General features: G+C 41.6%; 1 protein-coding gene across 1 annotated transcript in view; it reads right to left on the minus strand.

Moving 5' to 3' along the window:
- Window positions 1-26,582, minus strand: part of gpc5a (glypican 5a) — a 145,883-nt gene that overhangs the window by 111,035 nt on the left and 8,266 nt on the right. Inside the window, exons 3-6 of the mRNA XM_044029464.1 lie at window positions 2,768-3,228; window positions 2,447-2,680; window positions 592-761; window positions 381-506 (exon numbers count right to left, since the gene is read on the minus strand). Of these exons, the coding sequence (XP_043885399.1) occupies window positions 381-506; window positions 592-761; window positions 2,447-2,680; window positions 2,768-3,228 (991 nt within the window). The remainder of the gene's footprint in view (window positions 1-380; window positions 507-591; window positions 762-2,446; window positions 2,681-2,767; window positions 3,229-26,582) is intronic.

Raw genomic sequence — 26,582 nt, forward strand, 5'->3', positions numbered from 1 at the left:
AGATATATGTCTGTCTGTCCTCCTATTTATCCATCTATCTAATGAAAGACACACCCAAATGAAAACCACAAACACACACAAGCATTTACCATCCATCCATTCACAGTGTCTGCAGAGAACGAATGAAACCTCGTCTTCCTCCTTTTTTTAATCGCCCATTTTAAAAACTTCAGAAATCCTCACTGACAAACGTCATCGGTTTGCTTCATTCTGATTCTTCTGGAAACATCTCAGTGGTGCGACAGTTTGTGGTCCGCAAATGAATTGTTATTGGTATCGTGGACCATGTGTCGTATCGTGAGGAAACCGCGTGATCCTCACCCACTTGATACCGTACATTTCTTACATAATGAACCTTATGGAACTCATCTGAAACTCACCTTTTCACGATGTCCGTTCCGTTCCAGCAGGAGAGCCCGTCACCGGAGACCAGCTCGCTCACGCACAGCTGATCCGCCAGGCCACCGTAGTAGGTGCGATAGTGACGCAGAGTTCTCAGGAGGTCCCTGAGAAAAAGAACCCACCACATGAAGTGAAGCCACACGGATAAAGACTCCTACTACAGCTGGATCTCGTCTTTCACAAGCGTACCTTCTCCTGACAGCGAGCGAGTCTCCAAACACTTTAACAGGAGCTTTGAGAGGCAGGGATTCTCTGCTGCTGCTGCTGCTGCTGCTGCTGCTGCTGCTGCTGCTGCTGCTATGCTGGATGCTCACTGACTGTGTTGACTTCCTGCTTGGCGGGCCACACAGTCTGTGCACCTATCACCCACAGAGACAGACACATATTTAGGTTCCAAACACAACAGGAGTGGAAACGTTGCAATTTCAGACGTGTGCAAATCTTGTCGAACTGAGCCGGTGCACGACAAAGTGGCCTCATTTCAGCGGCGGGAAGGACCGGCGTTTACACCGGGGCCATTAGTGCAGCCAAGCTTATCATCCCCACTGCATGTGCAGCATCTCAAGTGGAGCAGTCACTACGTGGGGCCACTAGATGGAGCCGTGGTGTCTCAGTAAGGGCAGCACTGACAGTGGAGTTCAGGCAAATCCATTTTGTTGCACACGAAAAATATGAATGGATGAATGAAAAGCATTAGAATAAAACTATTTAAATGAAAGACATGAATGAGCAATACATAAACACGTGTAAGAAACAAGGTGAGACAAGCTTTAAATCCTGTTTTATCATACGTATTGTCAACATTGTCAAAGTTATTCCATAATGCCTCAATTTGATCTAGGTCTTCAAATGTGAGTGTTTTCATTTCAATGATTTTCAAGCACAATTCTTCCGCTGAATTGCGCTTAAAAATCTGCAACTAGCTATTATTTTCTCGATTAATCGAGTAAATCGATGGAAACGAAGAGGTTTTGAATGAAAACGTCTTGTTTTTGTCCCCAAAACAAAATGATTCACATTTAAGAAGCTGAAACCATCAGAAATCTTGTTCTTAATCATGAAAAACGCTTCAAACCGATGAATCGATCATCAAAATAGCTGACGATGAAACGCTTGTTTCAGCTCTAGTATAAAATAGAAACTATCACGTGAACAGCTGCTCACTGGAGTCAAAGGTGATATAGAGATATTTAAAAAGGTCACGGACACATTTGCTCCTGTATGATACAAATGATAAAGACTGGATTTGTATTTGTTTGTTTTTTTTCCACCACACTTTCACACACTCGGAGAAGTAAAAAAAGAAATAAGATAAACAAAGACGTTACAAGTGAAAATAAAGATGTCACACTCTCTTTTATGGATGGTGATGACACAGTTTGGGTTAGTTTGGGTCAGCGTCTGAGCCTGGGGATTAAGCTGCTGACACGTCGGGTTTCTCCTCCTCCTCGGTCTGGTTCCCGACCGCCTCGGCGCTGCCCACATGGAAGTCTTAATGAAGACTTTACGGCCCGCTCTGTTGTCGGCGGTTTGTGCAGTTTTGAAGCAATTTATCGTCTATCTCACCACCATAGATCTCTCTGACACGCTGCTAAAAGTGCAATTTCGTAGTAAAAGAAGAAAAAAATCTATCACAGACTTGACTGAAATGCTTTATCCTTTATCTTTTCCACTATTTACTGGTGTTCTATGTGAGGCATAGATCATATAACAGACAGTTTGCTGCATGAGGCCAGTCTGGAAGAAAGAATATATTTAATAGCCACCAGGGGGCAAAAAAGAGGCATGTTTGAATGGAAGTCTATGGGGAAATGAGCCTCCGTAAACATTTCTATGATAAGTTAATGGTTTCATTGACCAGCTTCAATAGAGTAAAATGTTAATTTTGTAAATTTTAGTCGGTTTAGAGGAAAATAGAGGATAAAGCACGGCACACACGAAAGCTAGTATCTTCCAAAAGTTGCCAAATCCAACTCTTGAGGCCTAAAAATGGAAGTTGGTCCATTTTTTATATCCATGTGGACCATTACTGAACTCCACTGACCTGTGCCAAGAGGCGGGCTCCATTTTTCTGCGCGTGTCCAACAGCGTCGCGGATAAGCGCGTGGACTCCCAGAAGCACATGCTCCAGATCCTGCGGCCCCTGCATGCGCGCGGACAGACCCTCCAGAGAGCCCACAAACTCCCTCCAGTGGACGTCGATCTCGGCCAGGCTGGCCAAGCAGCCGCGCATCACGTTCAGGCAGTAGCCCATGCACGGCTTGGACTCGGTTAGACCCTGTAAAAACGGTCACATGACTCTGTCAGTGCGAGATTCTTAACGACAGCGAGCAGAACGCACAGTTCACGACACACAGTGCGGCACCTGGCAGTGAGGGCAGTAGTGCATCTTGAGCAGGGCGCGTCTGCACTCGCGGCTCAGCTGCAGGTGGTCCGTGGTGTTGATGACCTCGATGCCGAGGTGCAGCGCCTGAAGGAGGAGCTTCCCGGAGACGCCCGAGCGGGCGATTTGATCGGCCAGGACGCCCGGCGCCGCCCCGAACGGCCTCACATCGCGCCTCGACGATCTCACGCACTCGGCGTAACCCGGCGACGGTTCGCCGAGTGCAGGGTTGGCGAGGTGTTGATAGATGAGCGGGAAGAGGGCGTCGAAGAACCGCTGCACCAGCTCGTCCACGCTGAGCTCAGAGCCCAGCAGGAAGAGGCTGATGTCGGTGAAGAGCTCCCGCACGGGGCCCGCGGTGCGATCGGCCACGCTGCGGTGCAAACCCTGGAGGACGGCGTTGGTGTGATTCTCCGCCTGCCACATCAGGACCTCAAAGGTCTCTGCGGGAACAGCAGGAGACACAGAGAGAGAGAGACAGGAGAAGATGATAAGACTCCGGCTCATTCCAACATATTATCCCTTTTTTTAAATGGCTTCAAAGAGAAGTTGTCCCTGCTCCCCTGATGAGATTTAAAGAAAAATCTGTGTTATCAAACTGGAAATCACCACGCTGTAATATGAAGAGAAGAGAAGAGAAGAGAAGAGAAGAGAAGAGAAGAGAAGAGAAGAGAAGAGAAGAGAAGAGAAGAGAAGATTGACATGAGGTGGTGGAAAGGTTAATAGAGATTTAAGAAAGTGCACAAATCTATTCCTCGGAGAACAAGCCATTATTATAATTTCCATACATTTGCATGCAGCACACACACATGCATGCGTCCCATTACTGAACATTACTGCCCGCACACATGACAACCTCCGTGCTGCAGCTGCACAAGGACAAAATACACAACCTGGGCTACAGACACTTTGCCTGCTGTGTTTTTGTGAGTGTAGCAACTGTGACGAAGACAATGAGTATGGAAATAAAATGTGCAATATTGCTAAAAATACAGTATATGCAAAAGTGGAAAGTAATGTAAAGTATTTTTTTAGCAGTACTGCACTTCGCTACGCTTTAAATCACATCCGTTACAAGTTAAAGCATTTGTGACCTTTGACCCATTTTGACTTATGCATTCTTATGTATATATATATATATATATATATATATATATACGCACACACATATATATACATATATACACATACATACATACACATACACACATATATATATATATGTATATATATATACACACACATATACATATATATACATATACATACATACATACATATATACATACATACATATACATATATATACATATATACATACATATATATACATATATACATATACATATACATATATATACACATATATACATATATATACATATACATATATACATACATATATACATATACATATATACATACACATATATACACATATATATACACATATATACACACATATATATGTATATATATATATATATATATATATATATATATATATATATATATATATATATATATATATATATATGTATATATATATATATATATATAGGTTGTTAAGGTGTAAACAACAGGGACAGAAAGTGAGTGGGTGTGGTCAGTTACCAGGAACAGGAAGTGGGGGGGAAAGGTGAGTGCCAAAATAAAGCAGAGGGGAAAAAAGTGTAAAAACAGTTTCCTGGATCCAGAGTAACGACAACAATCTAACTCTACGGTTTCTCAGCAAGCGTTACATAAAATGCACATAGACAAAACCGAAGCTTCTCACAGTTCAAGGAGAATTTCTTGAACAAACGCACACGTCAACGGTTCAATTTATTTTATATTTTAACAAATCTCTGATTTAAAACCTTTAAAAACTCAACTTTACTAACGGTCTTTAAAAAAATATTAATTGCCATGACATCAGGAAAATGTCAACCGTGATATGGGGAGAATTTAATAAACCCTACATCCACGGTTCTCAAACTGTGGTGCGTGTTCCACCGGTGGTACGCGCGTTTCCTCTGGTGGAAAATCACAAATACAGCTCTATTGTGTATATACCAGGGTGTGTGATCACAGTGGAGCTGAGGAAATATACATCTGAGTGCTCAGAAATAAGAATAATAATTAGAGTCACCTGATCTGTTGCTCCATCCTCATCTAATGCCACTTTACCAGCGAGTGAAGTATAAATACACATTAGTGCGAGTAGTTTCGCCATGGCAACAGGCTTGTCTTTATCCCCTGATGTCTAGTTTTTTTGTCTGAGCTAATGCCCGAGCCATGGTCACTCTCGCATCATGTGCCCGTCATGAGGTGCGAGGCAGCGGTCAGGGTGAAGAAAAACCAGCGTGAGGAGGGATTAGACGGTCAAGTGTTCCACGCACCGACACAGAAAGACCCTGGAGTTAAACCCCTGAGCGAGCACAAAGTGAATCTGCTGAGATCTTACACCAATACGACAAATCTAAAATGTAGATGTCATATTTAAAAGCGTGTGACACACAGAGGGAGGGAGAGAGGAAGCACAAGCTTGATAACGAACAAGTACTCGATTAAGTCACTTGTTAAAACCGACAAAATCTGTTGTCTGTGTACAACTTGTGGTTCTTCTTCATTTTAAATTGTAAATAACTGCCAGATATTGGAAGTTCTTCTGGAAATTTTTTTTTTAAAAATCACATTTTCTGGCCCTTTTATGGTTAAAGTAAGCCCAAAAAAAGAAGAACATTTTCAGGGTTAGGTGTTAAAGTGTTAAATGTGAATATCATTATATAAAGAAGTCATTAAAACTAAATCCGATTGGTTTGTGGACAAAGAAACAAAAACATTTTTTTAATTTTCTGACATCGATTAACCAATACAATATTTAGTGGAAACAATTGTCCGTCGCAGACCTCATTTCCAGTCGTTTGTACATGAAAGCAAACTTGAAAAACACACAGAGAATAAGCTGATCCGTGCATTTCTGTTTAAATAAACCTGCTCTATATTAGAAGAGCAGAGGTGTGACGTTATATTTGGAGGACATGACCGGCAGTCAGGCTCGTGGGCAAGCCCGAGGACACAGATATCGTACTGAGAGGAACAGAGGGATGTCTCGGAGTTATGAAAAAGGACGACAAGGAAAAACTTTGTCTCAGGTCAGAGACAGAGGAGAGACACCATGGAGTTAAAGGGAGAAAGTGGAGCGAGTGCAAAGTAGGTTCAAATAAGAGGAAACAAAATGATGACACAGCAAAAAAAAAAAAAAAACGATGAATCGGTTTGAGTGTTTTCAGATTTTCCGGCTTCTGAAAAGAAAATATTCTTTGGTTCCTTTGCTTCAATTCGACATTTTTGGACATTTTATGGCCCAAACGATCACTCAGATTATTACAACACGCCGCCCTTCCACCTGCCTCCTCTCCTGCTCGAACACTTAACACATTCTGACATGGATGAACAATTAAACGCCTGAACAGCCGCCTATAATCGTTCACACGCATCGACTATTACGCACCAATCTCGAGGCCCTGTCGGTTAAATTCCCCCCCGGCAGCTCAGCTTTTCTTCTCCGTGTCTAAACGGCTTTAAAAATTTGATCCCATTTCTTTGCCTTTCTTGAATAATTGCAGCATTTCTCATTTTTCCGTAATGTAGGATGATCTGGTTAACTGTGACGGGTATGTGTGTGTGTGTGTGTGTGTAGGTGGGTGGGTGCTTGTATTTATATGTTTGTGAGGTCCAAAAGAAACATACAAAAAGCTTTTGGGGTTTAAGACCTGGTTTTAGGGTTATTGTTAGGGACTTAAGTTTGGGGTAAGGTAAGGAATACATTATGTCTATGATGTCTCCTCACTAAGACTATTATTATCAAGGGTGACAGCATGAATAAAAGCATGCCGGGTGTTGTTTTCGCCACCAGAGGGAGACATTTTTAATTCACACTACAGCAAAATGAATCACTGTGTATGGAAAAAGAAAAAGATGTCAAACTTAGCCTTGATAATGAAATATCCTCAAAGTAAATCTAAATAATGAGATAAAAGGTCATAATTATGAGATACAAAGTTGAAATTATGAGATAAAAAGTCATAATTATGAGATATCAAGTTGAAATTATGTGATAAAGTTGAAATTATGAGATATAAAGTTGAAATTATGAGAGAGAGTCATAATTATGAGATAAAAAGTCATAATTTAAGATAAGAATTTGAAATTGAGATAAAAATCAAAATTATGAGATAAAGAGTTGAAATTATGAGATAAAGAGTTGAAATTACGAGATAAAAAGTTGAAATTAGGAGATAAAAAGTCATAATTTAAGATAAAAAGTTGAAATTAGGAGATAAAAAGGCATAATTTAAGATAAAAAGTTGAAATTAGGAGATAAAAAGTCATAATTTAAGATAAAAAGTCATAATTATGAGATAAAAAGTCAAACTTTGGTGATATTTTTATTATCAAGACTAAGTTTTAGCTCTTTTTTTTCTGGCAGAAATGGGCTTACATAACTGTGAGACTGTTGAGTCTGTATAAATACCAAATAATAAAAGAACCAGACAACACACAGATTTACATTTTATAATTTGGTCATTTGACAAAATTTCATATGTAAAAAAGCTTTAGATTAAATTCTGCTGCAGTCATGTTTAAGATATGCAGAGAATATATTGTTTTCCCAGTGGAACAAGTTAAATGGACTGTACCATGATGAACAACAGGGGGTTCAAATACACTCGTCTAAATAGGACCGTAAGGACACGTCGTAGGCAGCGTGTCGTGGTTTAAAACCCCGTGTCTTGAGAAGGTCGAGGGCATTTGTTCATGTGAGACGACCTTTTATTCAGGCCCATGTGTTGACTTTCAAAAGGGTAAGAAATATAAAGTGCAACAGTCATCGTGTCAGAAAAGAAGAAGAAGAGGAAGAGGAAGTAAGATAGATGGAGACAGTAGACTTTATTATACCTAAGAGCAACGTTTTAATTGCACTGAAACGACTACAACACAATGTCATTAGGGAGAGACGGGCAGGATTTGTAGGATCGCTTTTACACAGACGGGAAGAGAGAGGGAGGAAAACAAGCAACGTCATGTTTGATGCATCTCTAAATATATGCACAGTGCATGGACAAATCGCAGCCATGTGTGTGTTTGAAGATTCCCCTGCAGCTTTCAGGTTTTCCACAGCTCAAATGCCGCCGGCCGACTCCAGCTGAGCCGCCGAGCGGCACAGAAATGTCTTCTACTAATGTGATTCATCCTCGCTGAGAGGCTGCGACCACAACAGAGGAGCCCGGCGGTGACATCTGATAGTCTGCAGGAGAAAAAAAAAAGAAGAAAAAAAAAGAAAAAGAAAAAGAAGAGGGCCATTCTGCATCCTGAGAGGATGAGTCAGTGGCTCTGCGGGTTTTCGGCTCATCCCAGAGCGCAACAGACACACAGTGAGAGTCGGGGGGGACTCGCAGGGTGGCACAGCGCAGTCACCGCGCCGTCAGGACAAAAGTATGTCTTAATTAAAAACAACCCCGCGCGCTTTGTTGTTCCAGGATGTAGTTTGATGACATTGTTTTGCGTCCATCTTCCTCATCCTCTTCAGACAGTAATGGGGCTTTTCCAGTATGCAGTACAGTATTTGAAGTACCTGCTCTGGGGAGGTTCAAAGCGAGCTGAGCCGACGTGCCCGATACCAAACCGAGAGCCGACAGGTTTAAGATTTTCAAGGAGACTTTGTTAAGTTGTTTCCGGTAAAGTTTTCTATCTAAATACCTTCAAAAAGGTAACTTAACACACCTTCTCCTTCTGTGGCCCAATACCTGATTGTTTTAAAAGAAAATGCCAAGAAGTGGGCTGAGAGCTGACGCTGCGTTTGATTAGCGTCGGACGTCGGAACTGAGTCGCATCTGTGCGAGGTGATCACAGATGGAGAAAGGCAACAAAGCGACGATGCAGTAGCTGGTGTTTGACCAGAGGGGGCAGTAGATACACAGACTCCCATGGATCAACAAATAACATTACGATTCTTTCATCAAATAAAATGTAACACTTAGATAAACAACACTTATTGTGCGGCTCTCCAAAAAGTGATGTAAACTGATGTAATTAAAACACAGAATTGAAGTTTTAGTGACTGATGAACATTATTTCTCATACGTACGGTTAATATTTCATAAAAAAGCCGTCATCAAACACACTACAAATGTCTTAAAATGGCTATTTTCTTTTTGCGGCACTCGATAGATCACTGCTCCCAAAAATAAAGTGTGTGTAAATGTGCTTTAGATACAGCCGGTAAATAAATCAGATGTGTGTGAACGCACGCTTGCACGACTTCCTCTGGTCTCACTGAGCTTCCCTGACAAACCTAAAGGCTCTTAAGTTGTTGGATACACGGAGCAAAAATAAACCAGCAGCAGCACATTTACTACATCAAAGCACGTTTTCACCAAACATCCAGCGACTGCAGGACTGCCAGGGTTTCGATAAGAGCTTATTTTTGGTTTCCTGCGTGACTCATTTTAATTTTTCTGTTGTGAGTTTGTGATTCTGCTGCTAAACCCTGCAGGTGTGTGTACTTTCTGCCACATCTGGCTGCATCTACAAAAACCTGAGCGCAAATAAACACGCGAAGACACGGAACATCAGCAAAACAAGTGAAAAGGATAAGGTGAGTGAATCTGACTTTGCATCACGCCTGGCACGCGGTCCTGATCTCACTGGAGAGGTGTGAAGTACAAAGTTTTGGCGAGTGTGAATGAGTGTGTGTGTGTGTGTGTGTGTGTGTGTGTTACAGACGTGTGCGGGCAGGTTCGACGCGAGGACAAAGAGGAAAGGTTAAACTGTCCCGCTTCACGTATGAGTCTGCACGTAACCTGTCTGTGAGTGAGTGAGTGTGTGTGTGAGTGAGTGAGTGAACAGCAGAGAACAAAAACATGTTCCTGTAAAAAGCCCCGTTTTTGTTGTTTTTTTTTCATGCGTCTTCAGTTTCAATAAAGAGGGAATTGTTTTAAAACTGCCAACAGTCGTCGTCTGCTCAGAGGTGTAAGAGAAAAGAAAAGAAAAGAAAAGAAAAGAAAAGAAAAGAAAACAGTAGGACAGGAAAGAAAGGACAATAAGAAAAGATAAGAGGAAAGGAAAGGACAGGAGGAAAAGACAGTAGGAAAGGAAAGGAAAGTATCATGAAGAACATAAGTCATGTTAATGTGTTTTGCCTGGAGTCTGCTTCAGTCTTTATCATCGTCTACTTCCTCTCTCACATTGATAAACACGCTGTTCCTTCAAAACACACACACACATTATTTCACCAGAACATATTTAGTCCTTCTGCTGTAAATCTCACAACACTCAGCTGAACTACAACAAAAACAAACCCCTCAACCCGTCTGTCTCACCATCTACCATTTCCCTCCCTCTCCATCCATCCATCCCTCTCTCTTTCCCTCTCTCTCCGTTACCTCCAGAAGGCTTAAAAGTCAATATTTGAGGATCTGTTGCAGCTCTTGAACACTTCAAAGAGCTCAGAGCTCTGCTGTGAACATGGCTTTTAATATGCCGTTCAGGAGAAGAAGCAGAGAGGGTCATGGGGAAGTGTGTGCGCGTGTGTGTGTGCGTGTGGTGGGGGTCAAATATCCTGCGATGCGTGTCCCGCATGTCGAAACAGAGGTCCGGCTGTGTGTGGACGGCAGGTAACACACACACACAGTCTCACATGTAAACGTAGGACGTGAGCGGAGGTTTGAAGAAAAATAATAATAATACTAATAATAATAATAATACTGATAATAAAGCTTTCATTATAGCTTTCAAAAGGTGGCTCTGTGTGCGGCTGGTTTCCTGCAGCCGGGGCCTTCAGGGAGCTGTTAGATGCCAGCGAAGGAGCCGACATGGCCGACATGGAGCCTCAACACAGCAGCGACTAATGCGCACAACAAACCACCGATTACTACTATTGAACTGAATAATGACATTAGAGCTTCTACAAGAGACGACTCAGGACGTCAAGTCCAAGGCTCTGGAAGTGGTGATCAGTGTAATTGGAAATATGGAAATAAGACGATGGTCTAAGGAGACACAATCAAAACTATACTCTTTTTTAACATGCACTGATTTCTCAAATCACAAAAGATGTTTTTTTTAGCTTATTTATCTTGTATTCTGCCTACACCTTTCCTGTATTTACAATTTAAAGGAGCAGTGTGTAAGATTTAGTGGGAGTACATTACCAAAACAAACTTAAATTATTTTGATAATCGATTAATATTTGGTTTCAGATTTTTCTTTCATAATGAAAACAAGCTTTCTGATGTTCCAGCTTCTTAAATGTGAATATCTGGAACCATTACAACTGAAAAACTGAAGAACAGTGTCATTCCGACACCGATCAACATTTCAAACAAACACTCAATCAATACAAATACTTAATCAATTAGGAAACATATCGATCGATTGTTGCAGCTCTAATTTCAAGGTGTGATAATGTATTGATCCTTTGTTCGAGTATTAGGGCCACGTGTAAAAACAAATTGAAAGAACGAAAAGTAATAAAACTGCATGAATTCTGAGAAAAAGTCAGAATTCTTTGATCTCAGAATTCTGACTTTTTTTCTCAGAATTCTCAGAATTTTAATTGAATTTTATTCAAGTCAGAATTCTGACTATAATCTCAGAAAAAAGTAAAAATAAAACAGCATGAATTCTGAGATTAAATTCAGAATTCATGCTGTTTTATTACTATTTTTTTACACCTGACCACTAGTTAGCAGCAAGTTTTTAACCAAATAACTTTCTCATGCATAGGACATTGTTATTTTTCTTTAAATATATATATATATATATATATATATGTATATATATATGTATACACACACACACAGTATATATGTATATATATATATATATATATATATATATATATATATATATATATATATATATATATATGTAGGGGAATAAACTATAAAAAAAGCATTTATTTTTTAAATATTTATGATTTTCTGCCATTTTCGTCCAATAAAAATGACGTGTTTGTATCTCAGCGACATTTAAACAGCTTGAGTAAGACAGTTATATACAGATCGAGAAAGTTCTGGATCAAAATGTAAAATTTTACATTGACAATTGACCGTAATTCTTTTTCCTGTGAAGTAAATCAGCCTGAAACCTGTGGCCACGTGTACTTAAGAATTAATTACAACATACAAATGTGAAAAGATGTCGTTCTTCTATTTCTAATGTATAGACGTATGACCCTCGCTGAAGAGGACATCAGACATTTGACTCTCTGCAGCACAAACCACATTCATTTGTCACTCATGCCAGGATACTGGTGATAAGCAGCACAACAATTATGCCATTATATCAGCCATGAAGGGGAGAAGGACAGGATGAGGGGGCGAGAGGGAGGAGTGGGAGCGGACAGTGCGCTTGGTGTGCTGCCGTGTGCTGCTGTGTTTAGGATTTCAACGCCCAGACGACTGTGGCCTAATCCCTGGAGACTCCTTCCTTACATAGGAAATACTTCCCTCCGTCAGACTGACAGGAGGAGTGATTTCCCCTCTCCGAAAAACAACTGCAGTGAACCAGAGACGCACGATGCTGAGAAACAGGCCGGCACTGAGAGAGTGAGCAGGGGAGGAAAATTGACACTGATGTTTTCATGAAAGCTTGCAGTGACTTTGCGCTTAAATCATCCTTTCACTTTCCTTCTCTCAGCGTCAGCTGCTATAGAAAGCTATTTTCCTCACTCGCATGGTGGAGGGGAAAAAAAAAAAAAGCCCCAAATTGCATCTGGTTTACCCTTGAGTTAACAACTAAATTATTTGGAGAAGGACTGTATAAACGGGAAGGCTACTTTGGAGAGCCATTATGGCCTGAACCATTCACTTAACATACCACCAAATCAAAGTAACATGGTTTGTGTGGAGAGCTTAGAGTGTGAGCCCCGGCCTTTTGCTAACTGTTGCACTTTTAGCTGCACACAGCAGACCTCTAACGCAAACATCGCGCTGCAGTATCACCCTGCTGGACTCAGTGTGTCGGGGAGGGGGGAAGCCTAAATTTATCATAAAGATACAGTTTATGTTTAGCAGCATGCTTTGTCATCTAATCTAGGATGTAGGCCTAAGACAACAGCCAGCAGCCATAAAGCTCCATTTCAAACTGGCACACCAGAGACTAACAGTGTAAAGTGCTGACAAGTGGGTGTATTTTTAGGGTCTCATCTCACTGCAGTGAGTGGCTACAGTCAAAAGTGTGTGTGAGTGCTTGTATATGTTGCCTCTTTAGGACGTTTTCTGGCATAAACACCCGCCTAGTAAGTCCTCATGGAGACCAAAACACGGTTCTAATGAGATAGACCGTCTAGTTATGTTTAGATTTCATTCTACACTGGATGTATTGGAGATTACAAGTTTACATACAAAGTCAATGCACAGATGAGCATTTTGCATCGTATTATAATTTCAACTTTGGCAAAACCGTCCCCTCAAACAACGAGATTCTCCGACGTGGCGTCACATCCGTGTCTTATGGTCAGCCAGACATTCAGGTCATGATGTGTGTTCATCTTCATAGACCGTCCAAAAAAAAAGAAAAAGCTTGGAATAAAGTCTGCGAGGAAGTCGGTCGACCTGGGAGACGCAATGGACGTAGCGCTTATGACGCGGTATAAGTTTGCATTCGGTTTGGCCGCAGCATAAGATTTGAATTGCGTTAAGGTTAAGGTTAGAGTTAGGCATTAACTGGCTATGGTTAAGGTAAGGGATAATGGTTTGGTGAGGCTGTCACATGAATGGAAGTCAATGCAGGAAAAATAGCGAGATAGAGATAGGCCAGCTTGTAGCTTGGCTTGTAATCAGAGAGTTGCCAGTTCAAATCCCAATAGGTCAAGGACTAGGGTATTTCTGAGCCCATTGGTAGCCATCGATTAGGTTAATTGGAACCCAGTATCCAATGTGTATTCCTAGTGCCGGTCCCAAGCATGGATAAATGGGAGAGTTGTGTCAGGAAGGGCATCCGGAGTAAAACATGTCTTCCACATCAAATATGCATATCCCTGGAAAAGCAGGTGATCTGCTGTGGCCACGCCATGAGAGAGAGAAGCCAAAATAAAAGGGGAAAAAGGTTATCGGCATCCATCCAAGTACATCTAACAAGAAACAAAAGTCACGAGAAGTCATATGTTATAGGGTTTTCGTCATATAAAGAACAGGGCACATGTCTTCTCTACCCAATTCTTGCTCGAGTGACATCATTTCAAGTCGTGTTAACCCCGCCCACACATCCCATTTCCCCTGCTTGGGGTAGGAAGTTCAAATGCTGCTATCAACACAACAATGCTGCCATCAGTATCATCCAAACAGTTAACATTTCACCACTTCCTGAGAGACTGGGGGAGATAATTGATTGTGTACATCTGGAGGAACATTTGACCAAACAAATGAGCCCCGAAATGTCAAACCGTTCCCGCAGGCACCGAGAATGATAACACGATTAGAAAAGTGCTACACTAACTAGCATGAAAACAGTCTGACTACTTAGCGGCGCGCTGAACGCCAGGCATTGTTGAAGGGTATCGACTCTGAATAATCCTGCTTCCCTCTAAATCCTCATCCCCTGACTTCAAACACTGGGCAAAGACTTTCAATAGAACCTGGCATCCGCCCAACTTTCTCTCCATCAGTCGCTCATTCTTCCTCTTCTTCGCATTCTCTTTCACCCTCCGTCCTCCCCAGGATCAACTGTTCGGCCTCAAATCACAAAGCCAAGCCCAAAGTCTGTGGGAATCAAGAGGAGAGGCCCCTGTGTTAGCTGGCATACACATATTCACACACACACACACACACACTTGTAAGTGTGACGACAAAGACAGCATGGCTGTGGACCGTTGGACAAAGAAGGTCCCACACAAAGGAGCAGAGAGCAGGTTAGAGAGCATCTGAAGGCCAGCTGTGAGAACCTACCTATGAAATCCCACCATATTCTATTCATTCGAGTATTCGTCACACATTCGTCTCGCAAAATCTGCACAGTTGATGCAATAAACTCAAATTTAAGCCTCATCTCCACCTTTCAGTTCCAATCACTGGTCTACATAGTTGAATTTTGGTCCGTCTCAAAGACAGCTGATGTCTTTCCTGTCAATGAAAGAACTTCAGGACGCTCCTGTCACAGCGTCACACACTTAAAGTGTACGTGCGTCATACTTGACGCTGTAGTCGTGCCCACGTTTATTAAAACTGTGTCACAAAGTGTGATTTGTAATGATCTTATACAGAAACCAAAAGTTCTATAGGAGGCACCAGAGTAGCCTTGGGAATGGAATGGAAACAAGAAGAACACTTTAATCTTCTTGCTCTTTGGGGTCAACGCAGAAAATGCTAAGATGTAAGTTTGCACCATCTCATTCTTCAGGATAGATTCAACATTATCCTGAAATTAGGATTATTTATTTATTAAAGGTTAGTTTAATAGGGGCAGATACAGTAGCGTGTACAATTGCACCGCATTTATCAACTGCAATATATCACTTAATTTGTAGCCGCTGCTAAATTCCAATATGAAGACCCTCAAGGGCCAAGAATACACAAAATACCAGCATACACACGTACAGTATATACAAAAAGCAAATATACTATACTATATACCCAGGTGCTGAAGGTCAACCATGGCCCGTATTCCAGTTTGTCAGGATTAGGGTTGAGTGTTGGTGGGACAGTTGGGGACCTACTTGGGATGCTAGCACTTCTTCTGCTATACCTACTACACCGGTCAATCTGTGTGAGGTACACTATCTGGACAAAGGTATTCAGACACCTGAAGTGTTTCTCATTCTGGAGAGCATTTATGAGGTCAGGTACGGATGTTTTGACGAGAAAGCCGGACTCGCAACTCTGTTCCAGTTCATCCGAAAGGTAGTCGATGGGGTTGAGGTTCTTCACATAACGTTGGTGTACCAAATTTAAGATCTCTCAACAATAAAACAACCATTCAACAAAAATATACTGACAAGCACATTAATAGTGAGTGAAGACCTCAAGATTTCAATCTTGGCCTGAAGATGGAGCTAGATTAAATGTTACATTTATTTATTTTAGTGCTTCCTGTTGGGACAACTTGAGTAAATTCCATGACTCATTCGATCACAGCAGAGATATTTCCCACAGAGCCGCAAGTGTCAACCTCATGGTGGTGCTGGAGGTTATGTCAGGGGATCAACAAAGTCATACATCATCCCCGGGCTATAAATATCTCCACATCCAGTAGATGTGGAGATATTCACAGGGTGACTGAAATATTTTACATGCAAGTTGCGCCAGAGGAAAAGTAAAGGAACTGAAAAGTCATTAGGAGTCGTCCTCCGAGCTAACTTTGAGTTATTGAGACACTTCAGTCTGGAGACTGGACTTAAGTGGTGGACCAAATGAACCAAGTGACACAACCGGGATCACCAACCCTATAGTCATGCCACTAGAGTGGCTACAAAAGAGCTTTAATGATCTACAAACATGCCACCAAGCTGGCATTTTGTGGATAGCCTCCAATCTTTTTAAAGACAGACAAAACAACACAAATAACTCCTATCTTTTATCTCGTCTTTCAGTATATTTGTAGTACTAGGAGATGCTCTTCCGTGAGGTTTAAAAGAAACGACTCAATAAAACAAAAAGCACCATCTATGAGCGACGGCCTGGTGTTTCTTCAGGGGAATGTAAAATGAAGAACATTCAAGACAAAAGCTGCTGAAAAGCAGAGTCCTATAAAAAGCCGCATATTTTCCCCGGCTGAGGCAGGCGGCCAATTTGTGACCAACATAGAAACTTTACTGGAAGGAGACAGTGTGTTAGTCAGCGATGCAGTACTCGCAGCTCGCAGCACAGTATCTGTTCTTGGTGAGATATTGTTTTGAACAAAAATCCTTTTGACGAATACACAGGGCAAAGGAGCACTTCAGTAAGTGTGATGGCTCCTGAGAGACACTTATTGCTTTTGCTCGACCTTGCTTGAAGCGTGACCCGGTATAATGCTGAAATATTACAGTAATACTGGAAAATAAATATGACGTTTAATCTCCCAAACAAACTAGTCAAAGGTGACAATCCAAAGTTTTTTATGTCAGAACTTGCACTAATTAAAAGTACTATACAATATTTAATATTAATATTTTGGGGTTTCTTTGCTCCCAATAATTTTGGTTGGTAGACAAAAAAGGACATTTGAGAATATCATCATTTCATATTCCTAATTTTAAACTTGGAGTATCCGCACTTTTAATTGCATACACTTCACACGAGTTACCAGTACTCTGTTTAGCCCCGATACAAGTTGGCAGGAAGTCTTCCCGTATCTTTTATTTACTGACATCTTTCATAATTTAGTGTTTAATAATTTAGTAAGACAGACAAGCGTACCTCATATGGATGAAAGGAATACTGGCACTAACTCTGACTTCACACACTGATCCAAATGATAAATAAAATATAACATTAATAGCTATTTACATGCTAACAGCCAGGGGATAAATGGGGTCATATAAATGATGCACGCTGGAAATGAAGACAAAGAAGAAGAAGAAATGTTCACCCAGGTCTTCACAAAAATGTCAACCAATAAAAAAAACCCACCCCTGTCCACTGAAGTTATTAGACCAGAAAGTGAATACCAATTAATTACATTCCCATGGAAATGTGGTAGAGTATCTCCACTCACTGTAGTGAATATTTAATTCTCCTTCACGTTTGATAGCTTTTATGTTTTTCCACTACGGCCAATGTCCATCGCTCTTCTCATTTCAAACCACTCTGTGTGAAAGTAGTGACACGACCTCCAGTCCGGGCAAAGTTTATTAAGCAAACATCAGTTACGTGAGTGCAACTGCTGACGCTGGCTCCGTGTGTGCAAATAGACTGGATGTTGTTAACATTTAAAATTGGAAGAATAAAAAAGTATTGCAACCCAGATGAGGAGTTTTTTCTGGATGATCACCAACCCTTAGATAAAAAGTAATGAGTGCAATAAATCCCTTAAAATAACACAATCTTAAATATTTAGCTACAGGCAGCTGCTTTAAATCATTTTCTGGCAGGAATGTGCAAACACATTTCTGTCCATCTATCTGCAAAACATTTTTCAGTAATAACTGATGGATTAAGTGTTCTTTTATGGGTTTGATAAGATTTCCCGTCCTCCTTCAGCAAAATAAACCATTTAGGAACTGGATTAGTTGAAAAATGCACCATCACAGAGACACAAATAATTAAAGGCAAACACTTTACAGCAATTGCAGCTGATGTCAACGTCCGGATATTTGCTGTTTGTGTAGAGTCAAACATTCCTGATACAGGTTTGCGTCATACATGGGCTCCAATTCAATTCAGGAATTATACTTTTAAATATAGAACAATTAGGTTCAGTTCAAATGAATGTGATTAGGTTTGATACGACACAATTAGACACACATTTTCACTTTCAAATTAGAATAGGATTTTAAAAAGTGAAAGTTTATGAAGCATGAAAAGAAATATTGTAATTTATTAACTCAGGAGGTTTTTGTCTTCTGTTTGAGTTATATAATATCAAAATACAGCATCATTTCAGAAACGTAAATCATTTCATAATGTCTTGAGTGTTTCAGCCAAATAATTTGCATTAAATAAGGCAACACAAAAGCAAGAAAGATTAAACATTAAGTCTCCCTAAGAAGCTACCAGCTAGCTCCTAAGAAGCTGACTGCTACAGCTGCTAAAAAGCAGAATGCTAGTTCCAAAAGAAGCTGGATGCTAGTTGCTAAGAAGCTGAATGCTAGTTCCAAAGAAGCTGGCTGCTAGTTGCTAGGAAGCTGGATACTAGTTCCAAAGTAGCTAGCTGCTAGTTGCTAAAAAACTAAACTGAATGCTAGTTCCAAAGTGGTGCTAGTTGCTAGGAAGCTGGATACTAGTTTAGCTAAAAGTTGAATGCTAGTTCCAAAGTAGCTGCTAGTTGCTAAAAGCAGAATGCTAGTTCCAAAGAAGCTGGATGCTAGTTGCTAAGAAGCTGAATGCTAGTTGCAAAGAAGCTGGCTGCTAGTTGCTAGGAAGCTGGATACTAGTTCCAAAGTAGCTGGCTGCTAGTTGCTAAAAAGCAGAATGCTAGTTCCAAAGTAGCTGGGTGCTAGTTGCTAGGAAGCTGGATACTAGTTCCAAAGTAGCTGGGTGCTAGTTGCTAAAAAGCTGAATGCTAGTTGCTAGGAAGCTGGCTGCTAGTTGCTAGGAAGCTGGCTGCTAGTTCCAAAGTAGCTGGCTGCTAGTTGCTAAAAGCAGAATGCTAGTTCCAAAGTAGCTGGGTGCTAGTTGCTAGGAAGCTGGATACTAGTTCCAAAGTAGCTGGGTGCTAGTTGCTAAAAAGCTGAATGCTAGTTCCAAAGAAGCTGGCTGCTAGTTGCTAGGAAGCTGGATATTAGTTCAAAGTAGCTGGATACTAGTTCCAAAGTAGCTGGGTGCTAGTTGCTAAGAAGCTGGATGCTAGTTGCTAGGAAGCTGGCTGCTAGTTGCTGTGAGGCTAGTTTAAAGACTGGTATAAAGCTTTTTTATATCTTTATATGGTAGTTTGTGAACATATTTTGTGTTTTAGTCACCGATTTGCATCTTACAAAATCTACTTTCTTCTCTCCTTTGCACTAAAAGCACAACTGCTAATATCTTTATGCTAGGTCTACCTCTACGTTAAATCCCTGATAGTCTTTTGTATCCATCCATCCATCTTCTACCACTTTATCCTCCACATGAGGGTCACTTCTTTATTTGCTTCCTATTAAATTATAAATATTCTTTTATAGGATTTAAGCCCAGGATGTTGTGGTTGTATGGTATGGGCGTTAACTGAATGTAAGATGACTGTACTGGACTTAACGACACCAGAATTTACGCACTGAAATAGAAACTCTCTGACAAAAAGTATGGAAAACATCATCCACCCAATTAGCACCAATCAAAACATACCCCCCATCCCTCACTCCCCTAACGCAGACCCTCTTGGCACAGAGTGTGTTGTACTAATTTGACGGCTGACTGTGGTCTCCTCTCGAGTCAAGCTGTGGGGCCACTGCCATTCAACCGTGCATCTTTTTCAGTTCAAAGAGTGAAAGATGTGCAGTGGATCCTTTTAAACGCTGGTAAACAGAAACACAATTAGCATTTATGGGTGCAAACAGCAAATCCTGAGCACAACAGGCTGCCTTTCCACTTCAGCGAGAAGCAGCACTCAGTCTCCGTTTGATCTCACATTCATCAGCATCACTGACAGAGCAGAAGCTCACAATTAGACACATTTGCAAATAAAAAGAAAACAACAAAAGAAAAAAGGCCCAAAAACCAAAATGATATATCGACTGGAAGGAACCCCACAAGCCACAGAGTGTTAATGGTCACAACAGATTCATGCCATAAGAGATTGGAGAAACGGTAGCATTAAATGTACACCAGCTGCTCTCAGCTTTCTCAGCACGTGGTCAGGCATCGAGAAGAATTATGAGATATTTTAAAAACGTACGTATTACTCAGCCTGGTTATCCCAGAGAAACGTCGCTGTTTTTACTCCTCCGTAAACCACGGGAAATGTTACATTTGGACATTCTGAGCAGAAGAAAACGTTTAAGCAAGTGGTTTCAATCATGTCATATCAACATGTGACGTCGTTCTCAAGTATTTCGGGTAAAATTGTCGAAAGCCCGTCCCACACTAGAGGATAATTGGCCAATTTTAGGATGACTTGAACATATTATCTGGCAGAATAATCCCTCCTATAGTGTGAGGGATTAACAGACTCAATTTTAACGTCATCGGATGAATCTTCCTGGTTTCAAATCGTAAGTAGTAAACATGTTTGATATTTACGTCTGAACAGCGATTGGGGACTTGAGCGTAACGCACTTTTGTATACAACCATAACTGCGAGCAAAGTTGATTCCGTCTTCTCAGCCATGACTTCATGCACAGGACATCGCGCACACACACACACACACACACACACACAACCGCTATTAACTGACAGTCCACGTCCATGTCAACAGCTATTAACTGACAGTCCGCCTCCATGTCTGTTTACATCCTGAAGTCGCATTAAATCTCGAATCTCATACGGTTTGATTAAACGCCAAGTGTGTGCTCCAGTGTCTTCACTTTCTCTGGATTAAGACGGTTGAAAATCGGATGAATCTCTTTAGTTATGATTTGCTTTGGTGGCGGCGTGGATGAAATTGTGTTTGTCGCACAGCGTTCGAACACAGAAATATTTGATGCTGACTAAGGCAACGCAGGTTTCCCAACACACTTGGAAGGGAGCGTTTAAAATTTTCATTTTACACACAGGAAACCTTAATCCAGGGCTACAGTAACTGTGGCTGTAGCTCTGTGTTTCAGAATAAAAGTCTTATCGGAATAAAAAACATGTCATATAAACATGCCAGTCTGAAAACGAAAAATTGGACTAAGGAAGTCAATGGCAAATTTGAATGCAGTAACTGGTGTTTGACCAGAGGGGGCAGTAGAAATGCCGATTTTGATGTATAATTTCCATACATGGCATTAAACTGTGACGATTTGCACCTGGGTCAGCAAATAACATTACTAAATACCCATATACTCTGATTTACATGTGAAAAAAAGTGGTCCAGGGGTTTAGTTACGATTTAATCCTATTAAAATCCAAATGTAAATGTTAAAGTGGCAGCAGCTGACGGAGGCCTCCTCGGGGTAATGCTTTTCATTTGGACGGGCACTCACCAGCAGGAGCCATGTTTTAACGACATCTTCCCCTCATTACATCACATCAGGTGTAATGAAAATTATTTACAGGAGCTGGAGCGTCCTTCAGCTCTGCAGTCAGCAATACAAGGCTCTTCAAACAGCTGCTCGGACAAAAGCTCGTCCCAGAGGAGGCCATTACTCTGATCTGATGATCTCAGACCGTTTCAACGCTCACACTATTCTCTTTTTCTCTGGCATTTCAACAGCTTGATTCATAGTGGGGTGTCTGGTTTGACTTTTATGCGACTCCTGCCCTACGGGATGCTGGGATTGCACAGGTTGGTTGCCATGGACGTAAGACAAACCTGCGCAGGATCAGCAGGCTGCATACTTCTGCATTGTGAGAACGAAGTGCTGGAACCTCACGACCGGTCCTGAGAGACTCCGTGACAGAGCGGGAGCAAGTGGAAACTCACAGGCTTGTCTGTTTGACAGTCTGCCATCAACATGGACTTTATTCTTCCTTCTTTTTTCTTTTTCTTTTTTGTCTCCACCGCAGTTGAAATGGCTTACTTGAAAGGCAGCGGTTAAGATACTGAAATGTTATTTCTCTAGGAGGAAAAAAAATAGGGGGAAATGTAATGTAGCATTACTGCTTTGAAGCTCCGGCCGTAAATAACATCTCGAGCACTTGTTTTCACTTATTTGCATTACAAATATTGCTGGAAGTACCAGGCAGGTTTTTCTACACAAAGGGTGCCCTTGAAGTTAACTGTGTCCAATTAAAGCAGAAAAAAGCACAAGCATTCAGTCCCACAGAGACAAAAAGAAACATCTTAAATAGCATTTTATGGCTTACTTTTATTTCTCAGTGTCTCCTCAGTGTTATCCATCCACATTCCTCTAATTTCTCTATTCCCTTCTGCCTTCAGCTGCATCACATAAAGATGCCCTAATTGAAGGCTTTGCACAAAACAAATGACCACATCAGCCGGCCCCCTTTTAACTCGTCCCTCTTCCTGTCTGTGGTTGTAATGCATTATACACTCGGCCTGTTCTGTGCTGTCTCTCAAATTACAGCGGCGAGCTGCCAATCATTTGGAGACCAAATCTACGGGACCTGTTTTTCCCTGCGTGTACTTACAACCCACCTACCTCCTCAAACACAAATCCTTCCTGTCGATGTTCCCTTCCTGAGCGCCACAGAAGTATTTAGGGCAGAAGACTAATGTTACAGTGGTGGTAATAATAATGATGATGATGATGATGATAATAAGGGCTGAGGGCAGACACTCGATGTAACGTTTGATTTCAGTTACAAGAGGAAATCAATAAAGATGTTGGCTCCATTTCCAGTTTTTTTTTCAGTTGCTACTGCAACCTGAAAATCCCTGAAACAAAACTCCACCAGATGGAAAAACAATCGATTCATTCATGTTAATTCAACATAACTGAACGCTCGCCGGATATGCGAGTGGCCAAACTGGAATGCTTGTCTGTCCACACGGACAGTCGCTACCTTTACATGCACAGCTAAAGCCGGAGACACTACGAGAGTTGCCCGCCCAGTTTGGACAGTCGGGTCGGGGTGACAGACCAGACACGACCTCAGCAGTGGCGGAGCTAGAGGTGAGGCAGTGAAAAGCAGTAGGTGGGACACAGGAAATAGCGTCAGAAGACGACAGGAAGTAGCCAGAATATCAGCGGGCACCATCTCGTGGAGAAGGTCGCTCTCGCAAGAGTCTGGCGTGCTCAGTTGGCTTCGGTTTTCCACGTACGCACTAAGCGACTAACTTTTAAAAATCGCTAACGACTGCGAAAGTTGTGTACTTACCGAGTCCGGGTACATACATGCGGAGGAGTTATTCGATTTATTGACCATGTACTGTCTGACTCCACCTCCATAGGTGGCGCTGTATCTCTCTCCATCAGCTTGTGTGTATTGAATCGGTTTCCTCCGTTGACCTTTACGTCACAGACAAACAAACAGCTCCCAGCGAGATGGACCGCGTTGTGGTTCTTGTATGTTTCGTACTTGTTGTGTATGTTTATCGTGAGAGAGTCTTCAAGTGTATACATGCGGGAGTAGTCGGACTTTGAATCGACTTATCCAGGTATGTTAGTCCGACTAAGATAGTTTGATGACCATCTCTCCCTCACTGCCAACATTGCTGCAACAGCTCGATCCTGCAGATACATGTTGCACAACATCAGAAGTATACGGCCTCTTCCAACCCAGAAGGCGGCACAGGTTCTGGTCCAGGCTCTTGGCTGGTCTCCCTGGGTGTGCCATACGACCTCTGCAACTCATCCAGAATGCAGCAGCTCGACTGGTCTTCAACCTACCAAAATTCTCCCACACTACAGCGCTCCTCCGCTCCCTTCACTGCTTCCTGTCGCTGCTCGCATCCGCTTCAAGACTCTAGTGCTTGCGTTCCATGATACAAACGGATCCGGTCCAGCCTACATCCAGGACATGATCAAAACCTACACCCCAGCCCGCCCACTCCGCTCTTCATCGGCAAACCGGCTCGCTGCCCCATCACTGAGAGGATCGCAGAGGCACTCGCAGAACTCGAGACTGTTCACTGTCCTCGCTCCCAAATGGTGGAACGAGCTCCCCATCGACATCCGGACAGCGGAAAGCCTCCACATCTTCCGCCGCCGACTAAAAACACATTTCTTCCGACTCTACCTCGACTAAGACGACAACAAAAAAAATAATCGCACTTATGACTAGCACTTCATAGTTTGGTTTACTTGAAGCTCTTACTTACTTCTAGCTCTTATTTTTAAGAGCTAGAAGAGCTAGAAATTAACAATTTCGGGGAAATTGTTAATTTCCCCGAGGGAACCTCCCAAAGGGATTAATAAAGTCGTCTGTCTGTCTGTCTGTCTTGTACCCAACTGTTTAAATGCACTTATTGTAAGTCGCTTTGGATAAAAGCGTCTGCTAAATGACATGTAATGTAATGTAATGATTATACTTGGACGAACACGTTTCCATGACACTCAGAAAACCAAAAATATTGTCTGACTAAACTCAGACTTTTGTCTGAGTGAGACATCTCTCTTTTCCCACTCAGTTAAGATCTCTGCACTTTGCCAGACACATTTGTCCCCGTGTGCTTCCCGTACACACGGACACAAAGGCTCCTGAAATGTTGACGGCCGAATGGAACAAAGCCACAATATGTGTGTGTGTGTGTGTTGTGGGTTTATTTCAAAAGCAAGACACAACAATGTCAACAGGTAAAGAGGAATGACGGGAACAGTAGAGGCAGGTAGATGACGATAAACCCATTTGTACACGACACAAAAGACAGATACAGACGGAGCCTTTCGACCGTAGTTTGCATTCTGCACGTTGAGGGCAGGAGAGTCTATACGAGCATTTAAAAATCACGGAAAGTTTAGAAGAGCGTCTCTGCGAGACGGTGAGGAATTACATCCATCCAGCAACACACTCGCCACTGCCCTCTAGAGGAAGTATTGTGTAACATCCATACTAAAAGACACAGGCTAGTGAGAGATAAAGTTTGCGACGTACGGGCGTAAAACAGACAAACATGGAGCCTGAGCTGATATAAAATGCCAGTTTTTTTGGGAAATATGTTCCTTTTTCAGTCTAAAATCTTAAACAATCTTAAAAAGATAACATTTAATGATCTCTTCAACCATTCTGCAGTGTGAAATGACAATAAGATCCATTACAATTTGATATACAAAATATGTTTATGTCAATACTTACTGTGATATATTCAAACTAAAACTCAAATTAATTGTTGTGCCCCAACAAAAAGACAGCTTTGATCAAGTTTCTTAAATAAGTAATAATCAACCAATGCCAATTGCAGGGAAAAGGGGCAATTTATTGATCCATTTATAATTAAGAGAGACAGATCCATTATTCTACAAATTCAGAAATTAAATGAACGTATAAAAAGGACTACAGGAACAGCTTATTCAAAGGAAAATCCTGAATCCATATCGATATCACCACCAAAATGTTATCCATTCTTAATTAAGCCATAACCTACATCTTCATCAATGTTCACCCAAATCAATCCTTTGCTCTTTTGGGTTTTTTTTAGCTATGGTGGTCACAGACGCACAAATGAGATGAGGCCAAACTCATAAGCTCTTTGGCGACGGTAAATATAGTCGTGAGCTGCAGCCAACGTACGAAACTCGGTTAAACTGAGTGATTGTGCAACTTCAATGACTTAAACTCGTGCTGTGTTGTACGATGGGTGGATGTTGGAAGCAGCTGCTACTGTTTGCTGACTGATGAGAGATGATGTTGACAGGGAATTCTGTTTGGTTTGGCAGGGGCGGACACACACACACACACACACACACACACACACAAACAGGCTGTTGCCATTCCACAGATGAAACCATGTGAGTGGCTGCTCTCTTTTTTTGTGAGTGTTTTCAAACAGCGGCCAGCCCCTGCAGTCTAAACTGACCACTGCCCTGTGTAAACAAAAAAACACTCACTCCATGGACTATTATGAGATCTCTGCGGGGCAGAAAGGGAAAAATACACCTTCACACATTCAAAAAGGGGGAGTTTAAATGATGCAGGCACGTAATTTCAGGCTCCTTCTTTGCCGCCCCAAAAACACCAGTTCCTACTCTATGAATCATAGCAGATATGATCACATGAAAGCGCGATTGTTTTTCTTTCCTACGCGAGGTCAGAAGTTTTCATTCCTAAAACTGAGTCACAAACTCAGGTCTCACAATCAGCTTCAGATTAAATTTCTCTCTGTCGGAACAGAGATTGGAAAATCAGGCCTGGAAGAGTCAAAGTCAAAATCCTCATCGCTTAGAATAATTTTAAACATCGATATACTTTCGAATATACAAAAATAAGAAATGAACTGATCCATGAATGCCTACTTATCGCTGGCTCATTGTTTAACCCTTGTTATTTCCAGCTCAGCTCCTACAGTCAGGCTAAAATACACTGTGCACAAACAAGTGTGACACTCAGACCGTTAAGTGCAAAAAACGTCCAATTGAAACCCATTCAAACTGCAATTTTTTTAATCGAATTTAATAGAATTTAAAGTATGATAACATTCATCTGCGTG

The sequence above is a fragment of the Solea senegalensis genome, linkage group LG7, assembly GCF_019176455.1.
Source record: "Solea senegalensis isolate Sse05_10M linkage group LG7, IFAPA_SoseM_1, whole genome shotgun sequence".
Taxonomy (NCBI): Eukaryota; Metazoa; Chordata; class Actinopteri; order Pleuronectiformes; family Soleidae; genus Solea; species Solea senegalensis.